Source organism: Crinia signifera, chromosome 6 (genome assembly GCF_055691185.1).
Source record: "Crinia signifera chromosome 6, ASM5569118v1, whole genome shotgun sequence".
Lineage (NCBI taxonomy): Eukaryota > Metazoa > Chordata > Amphibia > Anura > Myobatrachidae > Crinia > Crinia signifera.
Genome location: NC_139222.1, coordinates 244181276 through 244206732, shown reverse-complemented (window position 1 = coordinate 244206732; position 25457 = coordinate 244181276). Strand labels below are relative to the sequence as shown.

The window sequence follows — 25457 nt, the reverse complement described above, 5'->3', positions numbered from 1 at the left end:
TAATGCTCAAGGCCAGGAAGACATCTTTGAAATAAAACAATGGACGCCTTGACCATATGTGATCAGGGTGATTAGCGGAACACACACCTGCTGGTACCAGCTTTGGGCGGTCTTCACACCTGCGCCCCAGATGTTAGAGAACACCTCTAGGCTGGCAATGCTGTCACTCATGTGGTCTAGTTTGCGCAGGTGGCCGCTGTCCAGTATTTCTTCAATTTTATCTGCCATTTTCTTACCAATCCCAGGAATTTTAGCAGCTTCCTAAAAACAAAACAGGTGTACAAAGATCAGAATGGTGGATGTTATCCATAATTTTAATTAACTTTTTTTAAAAGGATACATTGAGGTGACATTATTTGGGAGCAGATAAGTAAAAATAGCTACTTGTGTGTCATTCTCTATATTCATGTGTTTATACTTTATACTTTAATTGGATAATTAGGATTATTATTTTTACAATATTCAAACATTACTATGATCTATGATATTTTTGTACATAGAGGCAGATTTATTCATCTCGGTGAAGTGTCTGTTTTTTATCACCGTCCAATCAGCTCCTAACTGTGAAGTTACAAGCTTGGTTTGAAAAATGACAGGTAGGAGCTGATTGGCCGGTAATAAAAATGAGACACTTTATCACTTCACCGAGCTTAAGAAATCTACCCACAGTATTATTCAGCCGCTTTTCTCCCTGCGGTGGCAGATGAAGAAGCAATGCCAGCTTTAGGGCCGGGGACACTGACCAGTCACCCGAGGTCACAATAGAGACAACACTTAAATATTGGTCTCCAGGCAAACTCTGGCTCTGACCTCAGAATTACTAGTTTCTACATATAGTAAAAACTCTAATGCTATTATTACAGAAATCTGGATGCAAATGTTTTACTGGTATTGCCTATTTCTAAACCTGGCAGGGCAGTGGGGGTACTGGGTCTTTGGAATATCCAAACCCTATCCCAAAAGTATTTGGGGACTGTCTACTGTCCTGGTGCAATTCATTGACTTAACATTGCTCCCAATGTTTGCCTGCGCCTCTCATATTATGGAATACCAATAGTATACTTATTCTAAAAAGCAATCAAATTAAAGGTGTATTGCTTCTGCACGAAAAACAATACTTGCCTGGGAAAGGTAAGTATAAATAGTATCATATGAGAAGGGAGGAGAGGGCGGTGGTCATTGGAAGGTTAAATGACAATTTATTTTGTCGATTTAAAAAATACAAAAAAAACCCCGGTACTCTTTACCTAGAACGGCGCCCGCGATTGGCATCGCGGGCGTCGGGGGTAAAAAATCGCGGGCATCGCGGGTACATAAAAAACGGGTGCGACGCGATGCCCGCGATTTTCCCATAGGGATCAATGTTAAAACTGTGATTGGACGCGATTTTACTGTTAAATGCCTCAATGCCCGCGATTTGGCCATAGGAAACCATGTTAAATGGGCCACAGAGCCCTAATAGTGCCCTTGAACTGTGAAATGGCCCCCACAATTGTTAACGCCACCCCACGATCAACGTCAACCCGAAGCGTGGCGAGCGCAGCGAGCCCGCGAGGGGCGGCGGTACGCGTCCTCCGACCTTTTCATACCCCCACTATCCACGTTGGCGTGGAGTTGAGAATAGAATAGTGTGGCGAGCGCAGCGAGCCACCGAGCCCGAAGCGTGGCGAGCGCAGCGAGCCCCGCGAGGGGACGCGGATACCTTCACAGGTAAACGCGTCCCTTCGCAGGCTTCACAGGTAAACGCGTCGCCATGGACACCTGGGAAGCCCGCGAGGGGACGCGTATAACTGTGAAGGTATCCGCATCCGCTCGCCACGCTTCGGGCTCGGTGGCTCGCTGCGCTCGCCACACTATTCTATTCTCAACTCCACGCCGACGTGGATAGTGGGGGTATGAAAAGGTCGGAGGACGCGTACCGCCGCCCCTCGCGGGCTCGCTGCGCTCGCCACGCTTCGGGTTGACGTTGATCGTGGGGTGGCGTTAACAATTGTGGGGGCCATTTCAGACTTCACGGTGACTATTTGGGCTCTGTGGCCCATTTAACATTGTTTCCTATGTAAAAATCGCGGGCATTGAGGCATTGAACACTAAAATCGCGTCCAATCTCACTTTTAACATTGATCCCTATGGGAAATCGCGGCCATCGCACCCGTTTTTTAGTGCATTCAATGGTCGCAATGGGCGCCGTTCTAGGTAAAGAGTACCAAAACCCCCAACAATAATAATATCACCAGATATTCTCTGCACATCTACATTGGGTCTGTTATATACTTTTTAGTAACTTTTCCATAATTTTTAGATCTCTGTCAGGATATTCTCCAACATATGTAGAAATACTTACTTAAGTCACTGACACTGCCCAATGTGGTGTTATCTAAAGGCCCCCATACACTAGGGCGACTTGTCCGTAGGATTTATCACATGTAAAAAACCCGGGGAGAGGGGGGGGGGGCTACAGAGCAGGGCTGCTGGTGGGAGCAGGGGACGCTGCGGGGGACACAGGCGGCATAGAGCCGGGCAGAGGGAGCCGGGAGCTGTCAGTGCTAGAAAAAAAAGCCTATACAATAAATGGGCAGCCTGTGATTGGCTGAGCGCTCTCTCAGCCAATTGCTGACTGGCTGAGAGAGCGCTCAGCCAATCACAGGCTGCCCATTCATTGTATGGGCTTTTTTTTTTTATTCAGTACTGACAGCTCCCGGCTCTCCCTGCCTGGCTCTATGCCGCCTGTGTCCCCCGCAGCGTCCCCAGCCCCCCCTGCTCCCTCCACCGCCTCGCCGCCCCACTAGGTCCCAAGTCGGGTGGTCGGACGTGCAGCAGGTCCGACCACCCGACGCAGATCCGATGCGCACGGGATCGCGCATCGGATCTGAGGGGACATCAAAACTAGCCGATTTTGGTCCGATTTCGGCCAGATCCGACTGATCTGGCCGAAATCTGACCAAAATCGGCTAGTGTATGGGGGCCTTAACTATATGACTGAAGACTCTATATAAAGAAGCCTTAATGTATTGTGGCTCTTTACCTGAGACGAAGTGACTGGTTTATGATAACTTTGAAGTGCATTTATAGCTTTTGAATAACCCAGAGATCTCCAGCGGTCGCCTTGTACAGAGTAAGCCTTTGCTAGCAGCTCCAGCTTGTCCGTGATAAATTGGTTGTGATTCTCCCTCTTGCTCTCGGATGAGTGAGCGCACACCCACTTTCCAGCCACTCTTGGCGTCTCGTCGCCGGACTTTTCATGCTCTGCGCCCTTTGCAAAATGTTGGCCAAGCATTAATGCATCCAGATCTCCTTGAGTAACGCTGACATCTTCTCCGTCGCTGCCCTCATCCTCGGACATCTTCGCAAAGAGAAGAACATACCAATATTAGCTACTGGTTCTAAACACATACATACATACATACATATATATATATATATATAGGAGAGGATCTCTATGCATAGATCCTCAATTAAAAAAGCATTAACGAGTATTGACCAGGCCACCCCACCAGTGGCCCGTCATTACCATGAAGCAGGACACTCTCTACGTGATTTTTTCTACATCCCGGTAGATCATATACCGCCCTTGCGGAGGGGGGGTGATAGACATAAAATTCTTCTCCAAAGAGAATGCCAATGGATAAAGAAACTTGCATCCTTATCACCGTTTGGCCTAAATGAAGAGTTCCCATTGTCATCCTTCTTATAGTTCCTCCACTTACTCTCATATAATAGATGATCCTCAGTCTATATGTTTGAAACCATTGCTCCTGAGTCACAAACATCACCTAATTGGGGAGCAGTAACTAATGATGTGACACAAGCTGGCTGTCATGCATTTTTTGACATAGATGTCTCTCTTTGAAGAGATATGGCTATGAGATGCATTGCTTCCATACAGATCTCTATATAATTTCTTTTGAAATATACCCAGCAAATTCTGCTGATTGTTTTCAATTTTTTCCCCTTATTTTTGGTTTGCATTTGATTATTTATATGTATCTTTATTGTTTGTGGTCATAGACTGCGTGACTCCTTAACTATTGTAATGCATATGCCTCCCAAATTACCCCTACCCTTCTCTATGTACACTTTACGTTTATTGTAGAGGATCTTGAGGTGGTCCCTAAGGGTTACAGACCGCGGTCCAGATTCCTGAGAAGGCTCGGCACGGTGGTCGACACTGACTGGTGTCGACAGACCGTTGCGACGAGATACCAGGCTATAAATGGTTACCTGATGTGTACCTGAAAGTTGTCTTCTTACAGCAAGTATACACCTGACACAACCCGGCCCCGATGGCTTTGCTTACTGCAGCGTACATTGGTGGCAGCGGGTTACCAGGGCAACGTTGCTTGGCTGTACTGACAGTACGTCAGGAGGACGCTGCCAGATGGGAGGAGTAACCTTCCTAAACAAGGAGGCTGTCCCGGCTTCTAGCTGACTGGGTGGATGCGCGATGACGCTATGACGCATCGGACGCACGCCCCTGTCACTTAGACTGAACTCTGTGATACGCACGGAGGTGTGTATTGTTCCGTACTTTCTGATTGGAAGAAAACCGGATACTCCATATTTGGAGATCCGGTGGGTGGTAATATGCATGTGCAGGGTAACGGAGTAACGCAATTGGCCCCAGTAAATTACACAGTGTGGTGTGGATTAACCTAATTGTTGTTGGCTATATATACGATTCTGGGACACTGATTTAGTGTGGGTCAGTCCAGGATGAAGGCTGGATAAGCCGAAACGGGCTCCGTTGACTGCCATAATGGTGAATATGTTCCATTCATTTAATTGAGACCCATGTCTTATTGTACCTGCTTATTCCATCAGTTGCAGTTGTACCCCAGCATTATATGCTAAACTCCATGTCAGGTGACATATGAAATAAAATTCTTTTTTACAAGTATTACCAGGAGTGCTGCCATTTATATCCTTTGGATATTCTGTTTCTCTCTCTATATATATATATATATATATCAGTCATAGGGCCTGATTCAGTCTCCATTTTGCATCTGCCACCGCTTTTCCTATGGCTGCTCTACTACGATCTACTTACAGTGAGGTACACAGTAAAATCTGCAATAACTCTTTGGCCCTTATTCTGGTTCACTCGCAAAGGCAAATTCCTTCTCAAATAGACAAACCATGTGCACTGCAGGGGGGCAGATGTAAAATGTGCAGAGAGAATTAGATTTGGGTGAGTCATTTAGTTTCTGTGCAAGGTAAATACTGGCTGCTTTATTTTGACACTGCAATATAGATCTCACTTTGAAGTAAAAATCCACCCAAATCTAATTCTTTATGCACAAGTTACATCTGCCCCACCTGCAGTGCACATGGTTTTGTATATTTGTGAAGGAATTTGCCTTCGCATGTGAACCAGAATAAGGACCTTTGTGCAAAAATGTGCAGAATAGCCACCTATGACAGAGTCATTGTTACCCTACATAGTGTTCATTCTAGCATCCGCCATCTTTGAAAACCCATGCAGTTCCTGTTCCCTGCCTGGGGTGTCGCTGTCTGCTGTAGTGCTTCTAGCATGGGTCTGGTTTGCATATCAGTGATGATATACAGTGCTGCTAGAAGCACCACAGCAGACAGCGGCACCCCAGGCAGGGAAGAGTTTTCAAAGATGGCGGGTGCTAGAATGAACACTACGTACATAAGCTACAGAAACACCTGCATCCAGACATGGAAATCTGCTGCAGGGGAAGGGGAGGAAAGTGATAAGCAGTCATGGTAGGTGGCTATATGTGAAAGCGAAAAAGGCTGTCTAATAGATTTTGTCACGGGAGGGAGCATCGGGGGAGAAACTGGATTCCCAAATCCACTGTAGCATCGACCATAGACAGGGGAAGAAACTGCTCCTGTCAAAAGGCTGGTACACAGCAATGGAAGCACGGCAAGAATCACTGGGGGTGTTGTAGTGACCAGAGAGGCTGAAAGTGTCCATTTAGGCATCTAGGTATATGTTACTATGGTTTTGCACATGGGTTTCATAATCACTGGGCAATTAGCATTGCTTGCATAATAACCCAGGCAGCTCACTCCACACTTTTCATCCGGACAGGCAGTAAGACAATATCAGAACCATATACAGCCTACACCATCTTTTAGTCATGGCTGGGCGGCAGCAATGTACGTAATTCAGCGTACTGCCGCTGGGGGAGCACTCTATGCTAATTGCGTACATTGCTGCCGCCGGGGAGGACCGTCATGGAGGACGCGATGCGGGGAGCCGAGTGCTGGAGGCGCCGAGGACATCGTTGAGGGAAAGTATAATGCACTACACACATACACTACACACACTAACACAATCATATCCCCACTATCCACATCATACCCCCTTTGTCCACGTGGGTGTTGAGTTAATTTTATAAAGTGTGGCGAGCGTATCCGCGTCTGCTCGCCACGCTTCGTACTCGGTGGCTCGCTGCGCTCGCCACACTTTATAAAATTACCTCCACGCCCATGTGGATAATGAGGGTATGACATGGATAGTGAGGAAATGAATCATTATGTATTAGCACAGCTCAAACTACGTAAGTTACGTAGTTTACGTAAGTTACGTAGTTTGCGTAAATTACATTGTTTACGTAGCCAGCAAAGTGGTGTATTGGTATTCTCAATACACCACAACGCAAACTATGTAATGGGCGCCCTGCTAATACATAAGTACCATGTTTTGTGCAAAGTAAATGTTGTTTGTGTGGTACATGATATACTTCAATTTTGATGCAAAGCTTGTTATAAAAACTACATGAAAAAGGACATTTTCCTGGAATGACCCATTATATTGTGGTAGATCACCGTTCTCTGCACGCACATTCAACCATTTATAATGAGAATTGTTTCTTTATGGGCAAGGGTTTGTATTAACTAGTAGATTTCACCTGTGCTTCGAACACCTTGCCATCAGTCAGTGTGGCGGAGACATCGGGAGCCGGTTCCGTGTGCGAGCAGCTGGCTGTGGCCGGTGTCACTTCATCATGTGGTTTCCTGTCACGCACAGGCCCCTGCTCTCTTTGTTCAGTCTCTGACTGGTTCTTCACATCCAGGTACCTGTCGCACGATTATAGTTATTTTAGGAATCATCCTTACTTGTGGTTCTATTGAAGTCTCAGACACACGGTGCTTTTATGCCCACAGGGGAAATACCTGACATAAATGGATGTAGGAACATAACTATTATGTGATAATAGGAAATCTTGGGAGCAAGTTCTAGGAAAGAGAGATGAAGGCTTCAGGAAGTCATTGATAGATATTTACCAACACGGAAATATCCCTGGGCAGAGCTGGTAGTACAAAAGCTGTGAGTGACAACATCATAACTGCATTATTTACAGTGTAGGACTATGCACTGCTTCACATCCTGCTTCTCATTATATCATACACAGAAATAGCTGCTCAGTCCCCATCACTTCAAACAAAGTAATTACGTATTCTATGTTCATATGTATGTGTCCACTGATTTATTCAATCTAAGATTGCTCTCAGATCACTAGGGATTTGTTTTACTCATTCTGCGGTATCCACCCTGTCAAAAAACGTGATATCCGCAAAATGACTCTTTCCCGTGTAGGCTACATGCTGGGTGACATTTAATAGAGGGCGATTTGTTTGTTTTTTTTTGCGATATTTTCGTCCACAAAATGGCGTTATCGCATTTTTCCCCCAAATCGTCCAAACTGAAATCGCACTTTGGAGGTGTCTATAAATCGCACTTTTTTCAGACCAGGGTCTGATGTGCGAATTGGTCAGAGACATGCACAGATCATTGTGATCTGTGCATGTTTCTGGTGTTAAAATAGAGTTAAAAAAAAAAACGCGAAAAAACGGCGTGGGGTCCCCCTCCTGAGCATAACCAGCCCCGGGCTGAAAGAGCCGGTCCTGGTTTCATAAAATCATGGGATTACCACATTCCTAACTACCGTACCCATCTGGGGGACAATTTGGATATTGGACTATATACTTTGAAAAACCTCTAAGGATTACCTTTCTAGCGCTGGTATCAATTCAATTATTTTGCACACTTGTATGGTTCCCTAAGGTGGTTTAAGAGTAACACCTTGAATAAGCTGCTGGAGAGTATTGTGTGCGCACCCATATCACCCAGTTACCTCTTTTTTGTATCACTTGTCATAAAATCATGGGGCAAAACAAATAGGGGTCCCCTGGATTTTATAAAACCAGCATCAGGCTCAAGGGCCGGTCCTGGTTCCCAAAATACAGGGGACAAAATGACTAGGGGTCCACGTATTTCAAGAACCAGCACCGGGCCCAACCAGCCAGCAGGGTAATGCCACAGCTGGGGGGAGACTTTTTATGGAACTATGAGTCCCAGCAAGCCTCCCCCGCATGCTGTGACTTGGAGAACCACAAGTCCCAGCATGCGGGGCATTAAAGGGCCCGTTGGCACTTGTAGTTCCACAGTAAAAGAAATAGTTAAATAAACACATTGACACCCATTAAAAATAAAACTTTAATACATACAAGCCCACACATACTGATACTTACCTATCTTGAGCCCGTAGGTTGGTCCCTTGGTCCGTGGTCCGGTGCTCCGAGGTCTGGGGCTCCAGGGCTGAAGAGTCCGGTGTTCAGGATCCGAAGAAATCCATAGGGGGACCTGTGGAAGAAAATCCTACTCACCAAGTTCCATCTGTCATCTTGATCCGACGTAGTCCAGGTCTTCTGCGTCTACTCCCGCTGGTACCCGTGTGACAAACTATACGGAGAGAGGCTGATGTTCCATCTTCAGAGTCTCTTCTCTGAAGGATTCTATTGGCCGCCAAACTCGGCTCCTGATGGGCCGCTAGGCGGCCAATAGAATCATTCGGAGGAGAGACGCTGAAGATGGAACATCAGCCTCTCTCCGTATAGTTCGTCACACGGGTACCAGCGGGAGTAGACGCAGAAGACCTGACGAGGGGCAGAAGACCTGGACTACGTTAGATCAAGATGACAGATCTTCTCCAGAGGAACTTGGTGAGTAGGATTAGGTTGTTGACCTAATGCTTGTGTCGACCTTGTTGCACATGAAAAATAGTGATCCAGCCAATCAGCTCCCAACTGTAATTTTTCAAACACATATAAGACATTTATTTGGCTGGAGCACTATTTATCATAGGCAGGGCCTTTAAAACTTTCCTATAGGGTAGGGGTCATAATATCGAAGGTCGACATACATTAGGTCGACCACTAAAGGTCTACAGGGCTTAGGTTGACACATGAAATCGGTCACCAGGGTCGGGAGGTCGACATTGGGAAGGTCAACATGATTTTTTTCATGTCTATGTCATCTTATCAGTGTACCGATGCGCTTGCCATGCTTCAGGCTCGGTGCCTCACTGCGCTTGGTATACTATTATATTCCCCCTCCACAGCCTAGTGGATGGTAGGGTATGACATACCACCTGTTTAAAAAAAAAAAAAAAAAACTCATGTTGACCGATGACCTTCCGACCCTCTCGACCTATGTCATGTGGCTCTGTTGACCTTTAGTGGTCGTAATTTACGCCGGCCTAGCGACTGTTTCCCTTCCTACAATAAAATACCTAAATACTTTGTTTTCTCAATAGTGCTCTAAAACTTTACCTATTATATTACTGAAGTAACTATCTTTTGTAAATGGGTTGGGATCGTTTGGTCGAATGCATTATGGTCGAATGTCATTACATCGAATCCATTAGGTCGAATTGCTAAAAGGTCGACATGATTCTAGGTCGACATGGGAAAAGGTCGAAATGATTCTAGGTCGAAAGGTCATTAGTTCGACAGGTCATTAGGTCGACAAGGTCATTAGTTCGACATTGTCTAGGTCGACATTCACAAAGTCGACATGGGGTTTTTCACTGTTTTTTTTACCTGAATGTCAACACAGTCGACATGGACACAGTTTAAAGTGCACTGCATCCCCTCGCATCGCTCGCTGCGTTCGCTATGCGTCGGGCACGGTGCCTCGCTACGCTCGGCACACTATTTTATTCTCCCACCACGCCCTAGTGGATGGTAGGGCATGAAATACCGCCTGTCAGCACATGTCGGCTCAAAAAACAGTGAAAAACCCCATGTCGACTTTGTGAATGTCGACCTAGACAATGTCGAACTAATGACCTTGTCGACCTAATGACCTGTCGAACTAATGACCTTTCGACCTAGAATCATTTCGACCTTTTCCCATGTCGACCTAGAATCATGTCGACCTTTTAGCAATTCAACCTAATGGATTCGATGTAATGACATTCGACCATAATGCATTCGACCAAATGACCGCATCCCTTTGTAAATATCATTTCTGTATTTATATGTGGCAAAGAACAGATAACTGTCATATAGTCCATTGTTTCCTCTGAATATTTCTTTGCATTGTGTTGTATACATTATTATTTATTCATTAAGTTTCTTATACAGCACATATTATATTATATTAGGTAAAATGTATCTGATTCATTCACTATGTAGACAAGTGTGATAAGACACTGACAGCAAACAGATCAATGAGATTTTATTGCCGTCAGTAGTTTGAAGGAGATTACTACAGATACCCTTCTTGGCAGACTGTCCACAAGTTCCTGGACTACAGCAGGCGGTAAATTGTGTGTCTACAAGTTCCTGGACTACAGCAGGCGGTAAATTGTGTGTCTACAAGCTCCTGGACTACAGTGGGCGGTAAGACTTGTGTCTACAAGTTCCCGGACTACAGCAGGCGGTAAATTGTGTGTCTACAAGTTCCTGGACTACAGCAGGCGGTAAATTGTGTGTCTACAAGCTCCTGGACTACAGTGGGCGGTAAGACTTGTGTCTACAAGTTCCTGGACTACAGCAGGTGGTAAGTTGTGTGTCTACAAGTTCCTGGACTACAGCAGGCAGTAAATTGTGTTTCTACAAGTTCCTGGACTACAGAGGGAGGTATGTTTTGTGTCCACAAGTTCCTGGACTACAGCAGGCGGTATGTTTTGTGTCCACAAGTTCCTGGACTACAGCAGGCAGTAAGTTGTGTGTCTACAACTTCCTGGACTACAGCGGGCGGTAAGACTTGTGTCTACAACTTCCTGGACTACAGCAGGCGGTAAATTGTGTGTCTACAACTTCCTGGACTACAGCAGGCGGTAAATTGTGTGTCTACAAGTTCCTGGACTACAGCAGGCGGTAAAATGTGTTTCTACAAGTTCCTGCACTACAGAGGGAGGTATGTTTTGGGTTTACAAGTTCCTGGACTACAACAGGCGGTATTGTTTTGTGTCTACAAGTTCATGGACTACAGCAGGCGGTATGTTTTGTGTCCACAAGTTCCTGGACTACAGCAGGCGGTATGTTTTGTGTCCACAAGTTCCTGGACTACAGCGGGCGGTATGTTTTGTGTCCACAAGTTCCTGGACTACAGCGGGCGGTATGTTTTGTGTCCACAAGTTCCTGGACTACAGCAGGCGGTAGGTTTTGTGTCTACAAGTTCCTGGACTACAGCGGGCGGTATGTTTTGCCATTCCGCCTTAAATACAGTGACCAACTGAGACACTGAAGGTCAATTCAGCCTAGAATGCACCAATCGCTTTAACTCTTCATGAAGGTTCTCAGTGGGGTTAAGATCTGTACGCTGAACTGGCCAGTGCATCCGAGTTACCAAAATGTTTGTATACCAGTCTAGTGATGCCATGGAAACATGACAGGTGGAATTGTTATGCTGATGAACACATTTATAATTTCCATAGAACTGCCACAATGTGGAGAGCACGTCTCTATACTTCTTGTTGTGCATGTGCCCATGACAAGCCAATTGAAGCAGCCCCACAGCATAACACCATCAGGTCCATGCTTTACTGTAGGTACTCTGAATTAGACATTCTCCTAGCAATTGTCAAACCCAACACGTCCATCTGATCTGAAAAATGTCTACGTGATTAGTCATTCCATATACTCATCTCGCAGCCATTGTGCCACTGTCCAGTTTTTGCACTCTACATCATCCTAACCCTGGGCTGCATTTTTCTTTGGGATTAGTGGTTTATAAGCAGCAGCTTGCCCATAATATCCAAGTGCATGGTCCTTCTTGTCAAAAATGGCACATAAGTTGCCATTTGGAACTCATGTGCTGTGGTATGCATGACCCATGTTCTTTTGCAGCTCCCTGGGTTGCAGTACCGGGGGTCTTCCAGGGCGAGGCGCATTCCTGCGACGAACATTTCTCTTCCATGCATTTATGACAAAAGACACAATGGACATAGGGACCTTCCCATCACCACAATGCTTCTCACACTCATACCACACTGACCAAGCAGCATATGATGATCCCCTTTTCAAATTCAGTTAGCTCCATCTGCCAAGCCACTTCATAAGCAAATGATCTAATCCGTGACCCCTACCCATTTTATACTTCTGGGAACATGGGCTTGCTGCAGGAGCATACCATTTTGCTTTCGCTGGGGGGGGGTCTAATCACTTTTGTCAACATATCGCAGTAAGAGCATTAGATATTAGAATAAGTAGTCCAAACGGTACTTATGTATTATCTGGGCTGCGGATTTTTTGATTGTATGCCTTAACTTAAGGCATACAATCAGATGCGATGCGATATCGCATCGCATACGACCATATCGCATGCGATGCGATGACCCGATTTTTCCATAGGATTCAATGTTAAAATGGACTGAGTCCATTTTAACATGGAATTCAATGGGAAAAAGGGGTCCTTTTCATACCCTACTATCCAAGTGGGCATGGAGTTGGATATAAACCTGTGGCGAGCGTAGCGAGCCACCGAGCCCGAAGCGTGGCGAGCGAAGCGAGCCCCGCGAGGGGACGGTATTCTGTGTCCGCTCGCCACGCTTCGGGCTCGGTGGCTCGCTACGCTCGCCACAGGTTTATATCCAACTCCATGCCCACTTGGATAGTAGGGGTATGAAAAGGACCCCTTTTCCCATTGAATTCCATGTTAAAATGGACTCAGTCCATTTTAACATTGAATCCTATGGAAAAATCGGGTCCATCGTATCGCATGCGATATGGTCGGATGCGATGCGATGGACCCGATTTCAAAATTGGCAGCCCAGTTAGTACATAAGTACCGTCCAAACTAATTTTTTTGTTAACAAATTTCAGATAAATAATACATTATTTACATATTCAAACTTGTTCTTGAACCCATATGTTAACTATTCCTTAATAATGCCATATCTTCAATGTGTACAGCATTTGTCTTCTAGTTTTTGAAACAGATAATCAGAGGAAAATTAAATAAAACAAATGTTATATAGATTTGTTTTATATTACCAAAAAACTCCTGATGTTGATATGTGTACGTACCGATCTGGGATGAAGAGGCTGTACCCTGTAGTGTTTACCACCTTCTTTTCTTTTATACATAGGCTTAACCAGCTGGACTTCACCAGCTGCATGCCCACGGGAAGCTTCTGCAGCCTCAGCAGCCGGAAGGCGCGGTCACAGTCCATACCGTCATCAATTATAATGTGTGTCACCTCAGGGCAAAACTGAGGAGAAACCTGGCCACCATTTTGAACGATCTGTTTTTGAAATATTCCGGATCTGGCCTGGCCAATTCCTGCCTGAAGGATGTGTGCATGTACTCCCGTGAAAAAACATTCTGAATAGGTAAAGAAAAAAAGATTTAGTGGTAGAATAAACCTTTATAGATCGCAGTACACTTTAAATTAAAGCTATGCTTCTAAAATGCAGATGATGTCATTACAATGCTGAAATAAAAAAACGCCAAAAAGCAACTGACACTGAGGGAGTAATAGAGGGTAATTTACTGACATCTATATATAATCTATGTAAAAAAAAATTTTTATAATAATAATATATATATATATTTTATTATTAAAATTATAATTTTTTTACATAGATTATATATAGATAAGTCTGGACAGTCTGTTGGTGGATGGAGCGAGGCATGATGTCCCAGATGTGCTCAATTGGATTCAGGTCTGGGGAACGAGCGGGCCAGTCCATAGCATCAATGCCTTCGTCTTGCAGAAACTGCTGACACACTCCAGCCACATGAGGTCTAGCATTGTCTTGCATTAGGAGGAACCCAGGGCCAACTGCACCAGCATATGGTCTCACAAGGGGTCTGAGGATCTCATCTCGGTACCTAATGGCAGTCAGGTTACCTCTGGCGAGCACATGGAGGGCTGTGCGGCCCCCAAAGAAATGCCAACCCACACTATTACGGACTCACTGCCAAACCGGTCATGCTGGCGGATGTTGCAGGCAGAAGAATGTTAGCAGTCCTGCTGCTGTGTTGTTGCCCTCCTACGGCCTCCTCCACGTCTCCTGATGTACTGGCCTGTCTCCTGGTAGCGCCTCCCTGCTCTGGACACTACGCTGACAGACACAGCAAACCTTCTTGCCACAGCTCGCACTGATGCGCCATCCTGGATGAGCTGCACTACCTGAGCCACTTGTATCGGTTGTAGACTCTGTCTCATGCTACCACTAGAGTGAAAGCACTGCCAGCTTCCAAAAGTGACCAGAACATCAGCCAGAAAGCATAGGAGCTGAGAAATGGTCTGTGGTCACCACCTGCAGAACAACTCCTTTATTGGGGGTGTATTGCTAATTGCCTATGATTTCCACCTGCTGTCTATTCCATTTGCACAACAGCATGCAAAATTGATTGAATTGTGGTGTACGGTCAGTGCCAGGGAAATTGCTTGTTATTTTATACCTTCTCTCGCAATATCTATTAACTGAAGATATGACAGCGAAATCTACTATGGATTTATGCTGGAGAGAACTATGTCACCAAGTACAGTGTAAAAGACAGGACACAGAGGCCCATTCTGATAATAGAGGGATCTGTGCATATTGCAGGGTGAAGGCTGGTGCCTGTCATTTTGTAGCGCCCCCCCCATTATGTGCCATAGCCTGCGACTCCAGCACTGGAGTCACAGTCTATGTGCTGTGGTAAGTAACAACTGCGCACGTACCACATCTTACTACCGCTTACCTTGGACAGCAACATCTGCTTTGATCCTTTTTGGGTCCTGAGTGGAACTGCTGCTCTCTCTTAGTCTTTTTACTTTGGGGAAAGCTTTAACAATGCCTCTCGGTTCCATGCACACTCTACTGAAAAAGATTAGACAAAAGCAATAAATGATAAGATTGTTTACATGAGAACAGTACTTTTCATTACATTATAATACACTTAGCATTTACTTTGACCAGTAAGAGTATAAACATTACACTGGAATAATCCAAACACTGCAGTACTCCGTACAATACAAAGACTCCCCTGGTCCTGCCACTATTACTCGGGCATGAGTCGGGGATGACGAACTGGGAGCTGCCTCTGTTATCACTGCCTCCAAAGATGCATTTCTTGCACAGCACAATCCAATAACATGATAATAAGTATATGAAGTACAAACGTAGTGATGTAACCAATAATGCCTCGAATGTGTTCTACTCCCCCCTAGTTTTTGTGTGATGGGCTTCCACAGCGGATGATTTGTGACCATGGGTCAAACTACTCTATGGGGGTTATTCTGGTTGATTCGCTAGGATGCGAATTTGCATCCTTGCGAGTCAACCAGATCCCACCTTGTGAATGGTGGTATGCTGGCCCACCATTTGCACGGCATGCGAATGATGTTTTACATAAACATCCGTTCGCAGCCTGTGGGGGGGGCGACACCCACATCATTCGATAGTCGCCATCGAGTGATGTGTAACGTGCACGCAGATCTAAGGTTGCTCAGGGCAACCTTTGATCTGCGTGGACATTCTGAGGGAATAGGGCGGGCAGCTGACAGCCCGCCCCACCGCGCCATCTGACCATTAGCATGAGAACGCTGGGAACGGCCATAAAACGCTGGGCGTTCCCATATTCTAATGGGCCACCACGCCGCCACCCCGTGTTATCGGCCAATCACCATGGGAATGCCCATGAAACGCTGGGCGTTCCCATGGGCGTGACAACAGGTCGCTGCCCTACGTCCCCCACTGCTGTGTGCGAGCGGCCAGCGCATAATTAATTTGCAGTGGCCGCTCGCACAAAGTGACTGCACATGCGCATAAAAGTTTATGCGCAGTCGCAAAACATCACTTCCCCTGTGCGAACGCACAGGGGAGCGAGGCTTCTAGAATGAGGGCCATTGTTCCTTGCATCTTCCCAGGTGATGTGCTGCATGGCAGATGAGATGATGAAATGAACGATGTGGTACATACCATGTAGCGTGTAAAGAGAAAGGTGATAACGCACCAGCCAAGCAACTCCTAATTGTCATTTTTCTAACCCAGCCTGTGACATGACAGTTGGGAGCTTATTGGCTGATGCATTATCACCTTACACTTTATTAGTTCACTATGCTTAACACATTTGCCCCAGTATTTGAAGTTGATATTATTATGTTACCCCTCTTTGCAAGGTTTTCACTTCCCTAGTTGTGACTGTCATGACGAAGGATCGCATTGCAAGCTCTAAGTGTAGCAAAAAAATAAATCCTATGCATCAATTGAAAACAGACCCACCATTACAAACTAACAACAGTCATACTGTATAATACCACAGTTCATCTGTTTACTAATAAATTCCATCTTCATTTAAAGCTAACAGTTCCCCTCGCACATATTTCTGTGCATGGGCGACTATCATCCGCTAACTGCCTCACGCTGCAATTCCTTCCGCCAGTCCCACTGAAGTGTCAGTTGTAAGTAAGCTTGCACTAATATTATAATACTCTTATATGATGCTGGTCCATGGCAGCCAGTGATCAACTGCTGATAGAAAGTAATATGTGTTGGCATAGCGGAGATCTGTGGCAGGTTCTATACTAGGAAAGTGCAGTTATTTAGTGGTTTGCTTGAGCAAGCATCTTACATAAGATTTGCTAATTTCATGGCAAATGTTGCTCAGTCGTGACTGGTTGCAATTAACTATTGCACCATACTAATAAATAGGCATTGTAAGGTTTATAGTGTTCATTCTAGTACCCTGCATCATTCAAACTCTGATCAGTTCCTCTTTCCTGCCTTGTGTGTCACTCTCTGCTGTGGTGCTTTTAGCACAACGTGGTCAGTATTTCAATACTGATATACAGACCAGACATGTGCTAGAAGCACAACAGCAGAGTGATCACTGATGTATAGAGAAAGACTGGGAGGTAAGGAATAATACACAGTAAAATATTATTGTGTCGCTGATGGATGGGTGCTACAGGTCCCACATTGCATGCCAGCCCAAAGCATGCTGGGCTGGCATGCACTGGCAACCACTAGCACTGCTGTACTTCTAGACCAGTCAAGGAATCTGTGGCGGGCTACATATCTCTCACTCCCAGTGTACCAGGCGTGAGAAGAAGTGGATCGCCATGAGCAGCGGGAGATACGGGCATGGAGGTGTGTAGGACACAGATAGGAACAGGTCAGACTCGAAAACAATTCGGTATTCTGTTCTCTGCTTACCCCACTAGGACTTAATACAGCACTGCAGGTCGGCAGCAGGTCAGGATTATTGACTGAGGTCACTGCCGCTTCCGGATGACCCGGAAGTGATAGCGGGCACTGTGGTGGTCCTGTGGGCAGCATTGCCGCAGTCTTCCCAGTGTAGATATTATTACTGCTGTACACGGCCAACCAGGCTGGCTGCCAGCTACAGATAAGCAGGATGCTGTGCAGTTTTGGGCGTAGGCCTGGGTTACGTTGCCATATTAATTGACGGCGGTTATTGGCGGTTGTTATGGTGACGGACTGGTTGCTATAGGGACGTGTAGTTTATGCCATTAGTAAAGATGGCGGCACAGCAGTGGCTGGAGAGTCTGAGAGCTGCTAAGAAGACCTGTCTACTGCAAGACGGTGATTGTCATATGTAACATTATATGTGTGCTTCCCATATCCTCTTATGTAATCTTAAATGTGTGCGTCCCATATCTGCATATGTAACCTTACATGTGTGCTCCCCATATCCTCATATGCAGCCTAATGTGTGCTCTACATATCCTCATGTAACATTTTGTGTATGCTCCCCATATCCTCATATGCAGCCTTACATGTGTGCTCCTTACATCCCCATATGTAACCTTACATGTGTGCTCCTTACATCCCTATATGTAACCTTATGTGTGTGCTCCCCATCTCCTCGTATGTAACCTTGCATGTGTGCTCTCCATCTCCTCATATGTAACCTTACGTGTGTGCTCCCCATCTCCTCGTATGTAACCTTACATGCATGCTTTTCATCTCCTGACATGTAACCTTATATGTGTACTTATATCTTCATATGTAAGCATACATGTGTGTTCCCCATATCCTTATATGCAGCCCTACATGTGTGCTTTCCATATCGTTATATGTAACCTTATATGTGTGCTTCCCATAACCTCATATGTAACCTTACATAAGTGCTTCCCATATCCTCATACGTAACCTTACATGTGTGTTTCTAATATCTTCATACTGTATATAACCTTGTATATCTTCATATGTAACCGTATATGTGTGCTTTCCATAACTGCATATGTAACCTTACATTAGTAATTCCCATGACCTCATATGTTGCCTCACATATGTGATTCCCATAGCTTCATATTTAACCTTACATGTGTGATTCCCATACATTCATATGTAACCTTACATATGTGATTCCCAAAACCTAATACGTGACCTTATATATGTGATTCACATAATCCAGGGGTTCTCAAACTATTTGCAATGGGACCCCGTCAGACAATAAATATTATTACAGGACCCCAGCAAGTTACCACAGAATGGCTGCCACAACTGTGTGGTCCGTGAAATGAAGTGACCACTATTGTGACAGGGAGGCAGTGGGTAATGAGGGGATAGAAGAGGGTGTTTACTTAAGGAGTTATCCCCTGTCCCCCTCAACAAACACATTAGTCTGATAGCCAGCAACATGAAGTAGTGACCCCAATGCTGAGGTGGTCGGGACCCACTTTGGGGTCAGGACCCACAGTTTGAGAACCACTGACATAATCTCATATGTGACCTTACATGTGTTTTTCCCATATCTTCATATGTGACCTGCTATGTGTGATTCCCATAGCGTCATATGTAACCACACAAGTGTGCTTCTCATAAGTTCATAAACAACCATGCAGATGTGTTTACAATATCATCGTATGCAGCACTACATGTGTGATTCCCATTAGTGTATATGTGACCTTAAATGCATACTTCCCATAACTTTATATGTAACCTACATATATATTTCCCATCATGGAGCCTCTATGTAATTACAGTATTGTGAGACCGCAAGCTATCCGTTGTTCCACCATTTTTTTTTCCACTCTGTACCTTCCCTTTTTCTAAATCCTTTTTCCTTTATATCTAGGTAGAAGAAAGGTGCATTATCTGTTTTCAGATGGCAAGGAAATGGCCGAGGAATATGATCACAAAACAAATGAGCTTTTGGGTAAGTAAAGTATATACGGTATTAGTCGCAGATTTTACCTATGTGCTGCAGGGCTTTCTCTCACTGGATCGGCCAGTCCAGACTGTCATTAGGAGAAAGAGTTTCCAATGGGAAGCCGCTGGTAATTTGCCATCCTTACCTGGCTTATAGAGGCTTTGGCCGATGCAGTCTCTGGAAGTCCTTTTGTTCATGTTTGTACATAAGTGTTTTGTGTGGGTGCATCCTTCTAAAGTGAACAGGTAGGAGCTGCATCTGTATTGTAAGTATAGTCAGGATGGGTACAGGATGACGTCCCAATGTAATTCACAACGGAACAATACCTTGTTTTGTCCTTCATTATACAGTATCTATTATCTGATTGTCCATGCAGCTCATCTTACCAGACAAGGGGCCCGATTCAGACTCGTTAGCAATTTTTGCAGATGGACACAACTATGCTGCACTGTAACGTGCAGAGAGAGTTATGGTGTGTACACACGGTACAATTTAGCATACAATTTTGACTATATAGTCAAAATTGCATCGGGATCGCATGCAGATCGCACAAGATTTTATTCTTGCAATCCCGAGGCGCGCTCCCGCACAGCACACACCGAAGCCAGATGGACAGACTTTTAGTGTGTGCACACAGTCGACGGCCATGCTATTCGATCCTGATGCGATGGGGTTGCATCGGGATCGAATCGCACGGCAAGCCAGAAGACACGCCAGCAAGTTTGACTATATAGTACAGATCTGCACCATATAGTCAATGCAGCCCTGTCTATCTGGCTTCGATTTGTGCTGTCCCAATGTGATTTTGACTATATAGTCAAAATTGTATGCTGAATTGTACTGTGTGTACACATTATTAGATTTGGGTGGAGTTATTTTGATTCTGTGGAGGGTAAATATTAATTGCTTAATTTTTACACTGTCATTTAGATTTCAGTCTGAGCTAACTCACCCAAATCTAACTCTCTGTGCACACGTTTCATTTGCCCCACCTGCAGTGCAGCAGGGTTTTGTACGCATGCGCATGGTACTGCCATCCGTGCAAAGACAGCCAGCGATGGCTAGCCATCGCCGGCTGTTCAGTGTGATTGACCCTGTGACCATTTGGTGGCAGTGACCCAGGGTTTTCTGTGAGTGCCCAAGAAAATGCAGGTGTTCCCCGGCTGTTGGGTGGGAGAGCTGCTGCCATCAGCAGCGGCCTCCTTCTCCCCATGGCCATCGCAGCACTGAGTCAGTCCTGGCTTACTCTGTGCTGCGAACAGGGAGGAAAACCATTCTAAGGTGAGTGATTCCTAATGGTTTTCCCATCATGTGCATGGCTGCGAACAAATTCTCAGCCCTCCACATGAGCAGGAAGTGCGGGTCGCCATTTACCTGATCACTGGGCTCCCAAGATTTACAGCCCAGCAATCATGTCTGAATCAGGCCCATAGTAAGTGCACTATGTAGAGTAGACGGTTTGTCATTCCAATGCAGCAAATCTTCCCGATATCCTTATAATGTGTACCCACCCTAAGTTGCTGATAATAAAGTAGTATTAGATAAATATTGTTACTACCACAATTACTAAAACAATGTTACATTGATCATCTGTTGCATATATTTGGCTTCTACATGTCTTCGGGGAGTTAATTGAAAAGAGCCATCTTCTGTTCAGGCATTAATATTAATGAGCATGAATTGTAAAGCGCAACGGGATTTGCTGCGCTATATAAGAAACTGTAAATAAATGAGATTATATAAGGGAAGATTCCCACTGTATTCTTGAGAAGATTTTTTTTTAAGCACGATTAGGCTCAGACACTATTGGAATTAACAAAAAAAAGTTGTCACCATGTGACCTTAAAGCCCCCCTACATCGAGGCGATTTGGTCCGATTTCTGCCGATTGCGACCAATCGGCCCGTTAAATCGGACCAAATCGCCTCTCCCTGACATGCTGTCGGGTCCGATGCGCGGTCCCGTGCGCATCGGTCCCGACCAGGCGGTCCGACCACCCGGTGTCCCTGCCACTGGGAAGGTCTCGGCGGCTCGCAAGGTATCGGGTGTCTGTACACTGCTGCGAGACGTCACAGGCAGTGTATGGGCACCTTTAGATTTATAAACCCATTGAAGCGTCCATTGCATACTTTATTTTTTATCTCGAATATGGATAAACCGTTCTAAAAATTGGAATCGCATTTAAATTACAATTAATTTGGGTTACTTGTGATTTTGAATGATAGAAAAAAATAGGAATTGTAAGAAGATTTTAGGAGGAAATGCGGGAAAACATGGTCATATGGAAGCACTAGGATACATGAGGGAATTGGATACCTTTCTGCTTTTAGGAAATATGTCCAGATTTCCTTCAAATCATTAAATGGTTTTTCATTGGACCACACACATCAACAGTTACTTAGCTATGTGCCAATAGGCAATTGTGGTCATGAACGTAAATGCAATTTCCAGGTTGCAAGCGGAAAATGGTATAGAGTCATTGGAACCAATAGGGTCCATCCCTATTCACCCTATTTCTTTAGGACATGGTACTGTTCAGTAATGAGAGCACAAAGCAGAATTATACAGCAATGGATATTCTGCATTATAAGCAGCACAGCTAACCAGGAATAGGAAACCAGCACACTCCTGGAACCTGAATTTCTTTTACACATTATCTAAAAAGAACAGCCCCCCGATGGCTAGGACAGTTGAAATACAAAAAGCTCATATTACCCTAGAACAATGGTTTTCAAACTTGGTCCTCAGGACCCCACACAGTTCCCATTTTCCAGGTCATCCGGCAGGTGCACTGGTGCATTCATTACTCATTGATACACTTTAAAAGATCCACAGGTGGAGCTAATTATTTCACTTGTGATTCTATGAGATCTGCAAAACATGCACTGTGTGGGGTCCCAAGGGCCGAGTTTGAGAACCTGTGCCCTAGAATGTGCACTGAGTTATCTATGAATGTGGATGCTGAAGAATTTTCCTGTGCAACTTGAATTTTAGGAGGCAATTGAGCGATGCACTTTATCCAATTTTAGTGCATTTAACCGACATTGACTCTGAAATACAATAAGGATATTAATGGTTGTTCCCAGCATGCAGTTCTCCACATTGACAGCAGCACAGCTCACTTGTCACTGGCTTGATGAGGGCGCTGGTGCCCAGGTATTTCATCAATGACAAGTCAGGGCTAGTAGTGTCTCAAACGCCTGGCCCCCTATCTTGGAGCAGTGTCCTGGGAGTGAGTTCTCAAACATAGACAGCAGATGATCTGCGGGCCAGAAGAATTAACCCTAATTAGCATTACCAGGGTAAGAGCGCCACAGTGCCCCCCTTTACATGCATCTAAAAGCATTTTGCTAGCAAGGACATTTTTAATTAACTTTCTTCAAAATGACGATGTCAGGTTCACTTTATATTGAGCATATCAGGAAAATATCAAGCAGCGTAACTTCAGAGCAAGTGTCCTATGGGAGAACTTATTTCTAAATGACTTTGGCTTATACCCAGGACCTGTATTTCTTTTAGCAATCATAAAACAAGTTGTGTTATAAGCTAGTATGCAGCATTTTGTATATCTGTTTATAATGGATTATATACTGTATACGCTTGCATTACCGGTGTACCCTGTAGCAATTTGCTAATATTATACTGTGTTTTGTGAGGTTCGGTATATGGAAAGTTAATGTGACTTACACATAGTTATTGCCAGGGGCGGATCCAGGATAAAATGACAGGGGGGGCACCATGATAAAAGAGGGTTTAGGTGGGGGAGGGGCGGTTTTAGTGGTGCCAGTGTACATGCTAAGAGAGCAGCAGAGAGAGAGAGTGGGAATGGGATTAAAAATAGGCCCTGGCATTCAAAATACGCAGGCTCACCATGGCGACAAAAAGTGAAGAATGTAGTTGTGCGCGCGCCGAAAGGCGCGCTCCGGAAAAGGGTGTGTGGCCAATCAACAGGGGGCGTGTCCTTGAGTGTAGTGTACAACACCATATACAACTTCTACACAATATGCAACAAAATACTAGACCCCATTATACATGCCCCTTACACATGATGCCAAATGGAATGAGCCAAAATTCACATAATGCCACATGGATTGAGCCAAAATTTACATTATGCCACACGGATTGAGCCAGAATTCACATAATGCCACACGGATTGTGTCAAAATTCACATAATGCCACACGGATTGAGCCAGAATTCACATAATGCCACACAGATTAAGGGGGGTATGCAATCTCGTTCGAGCTTCCGCAGCCATCTCCCGACGGGGGAGATGGCTGCGGGGCCCTATTCAATGCTGTCTTCCCCGACAGCATTGAACAGGGTTTCCTGGCAGAACGAGCCCGACATCTCTAGCTGTCGGGCTCGTTCTGCCGAGAACAGCCGGGAAGTGACGAGCTGCCGGCTGCAGCTCGTCACTTCCCGACCGCAACTCGCGGCCACGCCCCCTTCTCGCCGCTCGGCAGCCGGGACATTGAATCCCGACTGCCGAGCTCCAGGCGAGCTAACCGAGAACGGGACAGGGGCACGGCTGTCGCGCTAGCTCGACAGCCGTGCCCCTGACATTGAATACCCCCCTTAGCCAAAATTCACAATACGCTTCATAAACAGGGACATTGTCCACCAAAGGCGCGCATTAAACATTTACACCATAATGTCCATTACACGTTAAGTTACACGCCATTATGTATTATGCCAAACACCATAATGCCTATTCAAAATTATGATACATAAGTGCTGCTTATCTACATGCTCATTGCCAAGGGTTCCATGCTTATTGCCAGAGGTTCCATGCTCGTTGCCATATGGGATTACATGCTCATTGCCAAGGGGGAATACATGCTTGTGGTAAATTGGAGACAGCCGCCGCCAGGCAGAAGTGATAGCCACTCTCAGTGGCAGAGCCTGGCTGTATTCAGAGCACTGCAGGTCCCGGCTATTTGAAATAATACCCCTTTCACACCAGAAAATGCATTCCCGGGTTGGCCCCTTTTACACCAGCCTAGTCCCTGCATTTTTTGGTGTTAGGGGGAGAGAAACCCCCCCCCCTCCCCCTCCCCTTAACCAGTTATCTCATTTAACCGGCTATATCTTCGGAACCAACTGACCAATTTACATGAGACAAGTATCATATTGAAGAACTTTTGAGTGGGTTTTGAATGATTTTGGTCCAGGGAAACTGGAACGTTTGGTTCCAGAGTAATCTGCCCTCAAAGAACATGAACAGCTATGAAATTACATTTAAAAAATAAAAAAAATCGGTTTATATGCAATATCTCTGGAACTGATTGATGGATATGGACCAGCCTGGTATCATATTGAAGGCCCAGCGATTTGGAATTGAATGAGATCAACTACAAGCTTCTGTGATGCCAGAAGGGGAACTGGCAGCCCTCGGAACCGGGTGGGGGTCAGAATTGACGGGTCCCATATTATCCTATGGGGAAAAAACGTTACAGCTTTTCCAGGCGATATCTCCGGTTCCCGGGGGGCTAGAGACACGGGGCTGGGCTCGTTGGAAAGCCCTGGTCCTCAGCTACAAAATGAAATGACAGGGGGGGGGCACGTGCCCGGGTGCCCCCCCCCCATGAATCCGCCACTGGTTATTGCTGCATGTGAATATCCCTACACATAAAGCTTATGGAGCGATTTCATGACATTGCTCCACAGCGGCCCCACACGTTGCTATTGCCCAGCGATTAAGTCTAAATTACTGATACATTTAGTTAATTGCCGATCAGGGCCAGTGTTCTATCTTGTCCATGGATGAGAAACGGTTACTGACCGTGTATACAGGATATACAGGGTGGCTGGTGGAGAAGGGATGGAAACAGAAGCATGTACTGTACCGTCTCCAGTCTCTGCTGCTAGATCAGCCTCTGTAAAGCAGTTCTGTGCAAGGTCTTCCCTATATGAGGGACCACCTCTTCTCTGTTGTCAAAACCAGAACCGAGGGAAGCAGAATATAAAAATAACCATGTACACAAACGGCTCCATTTCTTAATGATTCATAAGTAAAATCAGAATTTTACTTTCATTTGAATAACTTTTGAACTGTGTAATATTTCAGCGTGAGTTTCTG

At 45.3% G+C, this 25457-nt stretch overlaps 2 protein-coding genes across 5 annotated transcripts in view; one reads left to right on the top strand and one right to left on the bottom strand.

Annotated features, from left to right (window-relative positions):
* Positions 1 to 17592, bottom strand: part of POLL (DNA polymerase lambda) — a 24042-nt gene extending 6450 nt beyond the window's left edge. Inside the window, exons 1-6 of one of the 2 annotated variants that reach the window (XM_083149206.1) lie at positions 17416 to 17592; positions 14960 to 15075; positions 13294 to 13591; positions 6885 to 7053; positions 3026 to 3343; positions 88 to 261 (exon numbers count right to left, since the gene is read on the bottom strand). In XM_083149206.1, the coding sequence (XP_083005332.1) occupies positions 88 to 261; positions 3026 to 3343; positions 6885 to 7053; positions 13294 to 13591; positions 14960 to 15068 (1068 nt within the window). In that variant the 5' untranslated portion in view covers positions 15069 to 15075; positions 17416 to 17592. Of the gene's footprint in view, positions 1 to 87; positions 262 to 3025; positions 3344 to 6884; positions 7054 to 13293; positions 13592 to 14959; positions 15079 to 17415 lie in introns of both variants that reach the window. The other variant, XM_083149205.1, reaches the window with a different exon arrangement.
* Positions 17281 to 25457, top strand: part of DPCD (deleted in primary ciliary dyskinesia homolog (mouse)) — a 24988-nt gene continuing 16811 nt past the window's right edge. Inside the window, exons 1-2 of one of the 3 annotated variants that reach the window (XM_083149208.1) lie at positions 17281 to 17374; positions 19304 to 19384. In XM_083149208.1, the coding sequence (XP_083005334.1) occupies positions 17344 to 17374; positions 19304 to 19384 (112 nt within the window). In that variant the 5' untranslated portion in view covers positions 17281 to 17343. Of the gene's footprint in view, positions 17375 to 17564; positions 17806 to 19303; positions 19385 to 25457 lie in introns of those variants that run through there. The other 2 variants (XM_083149209.1, XM_083149207.1) reach the window with 2 other exon arrangements.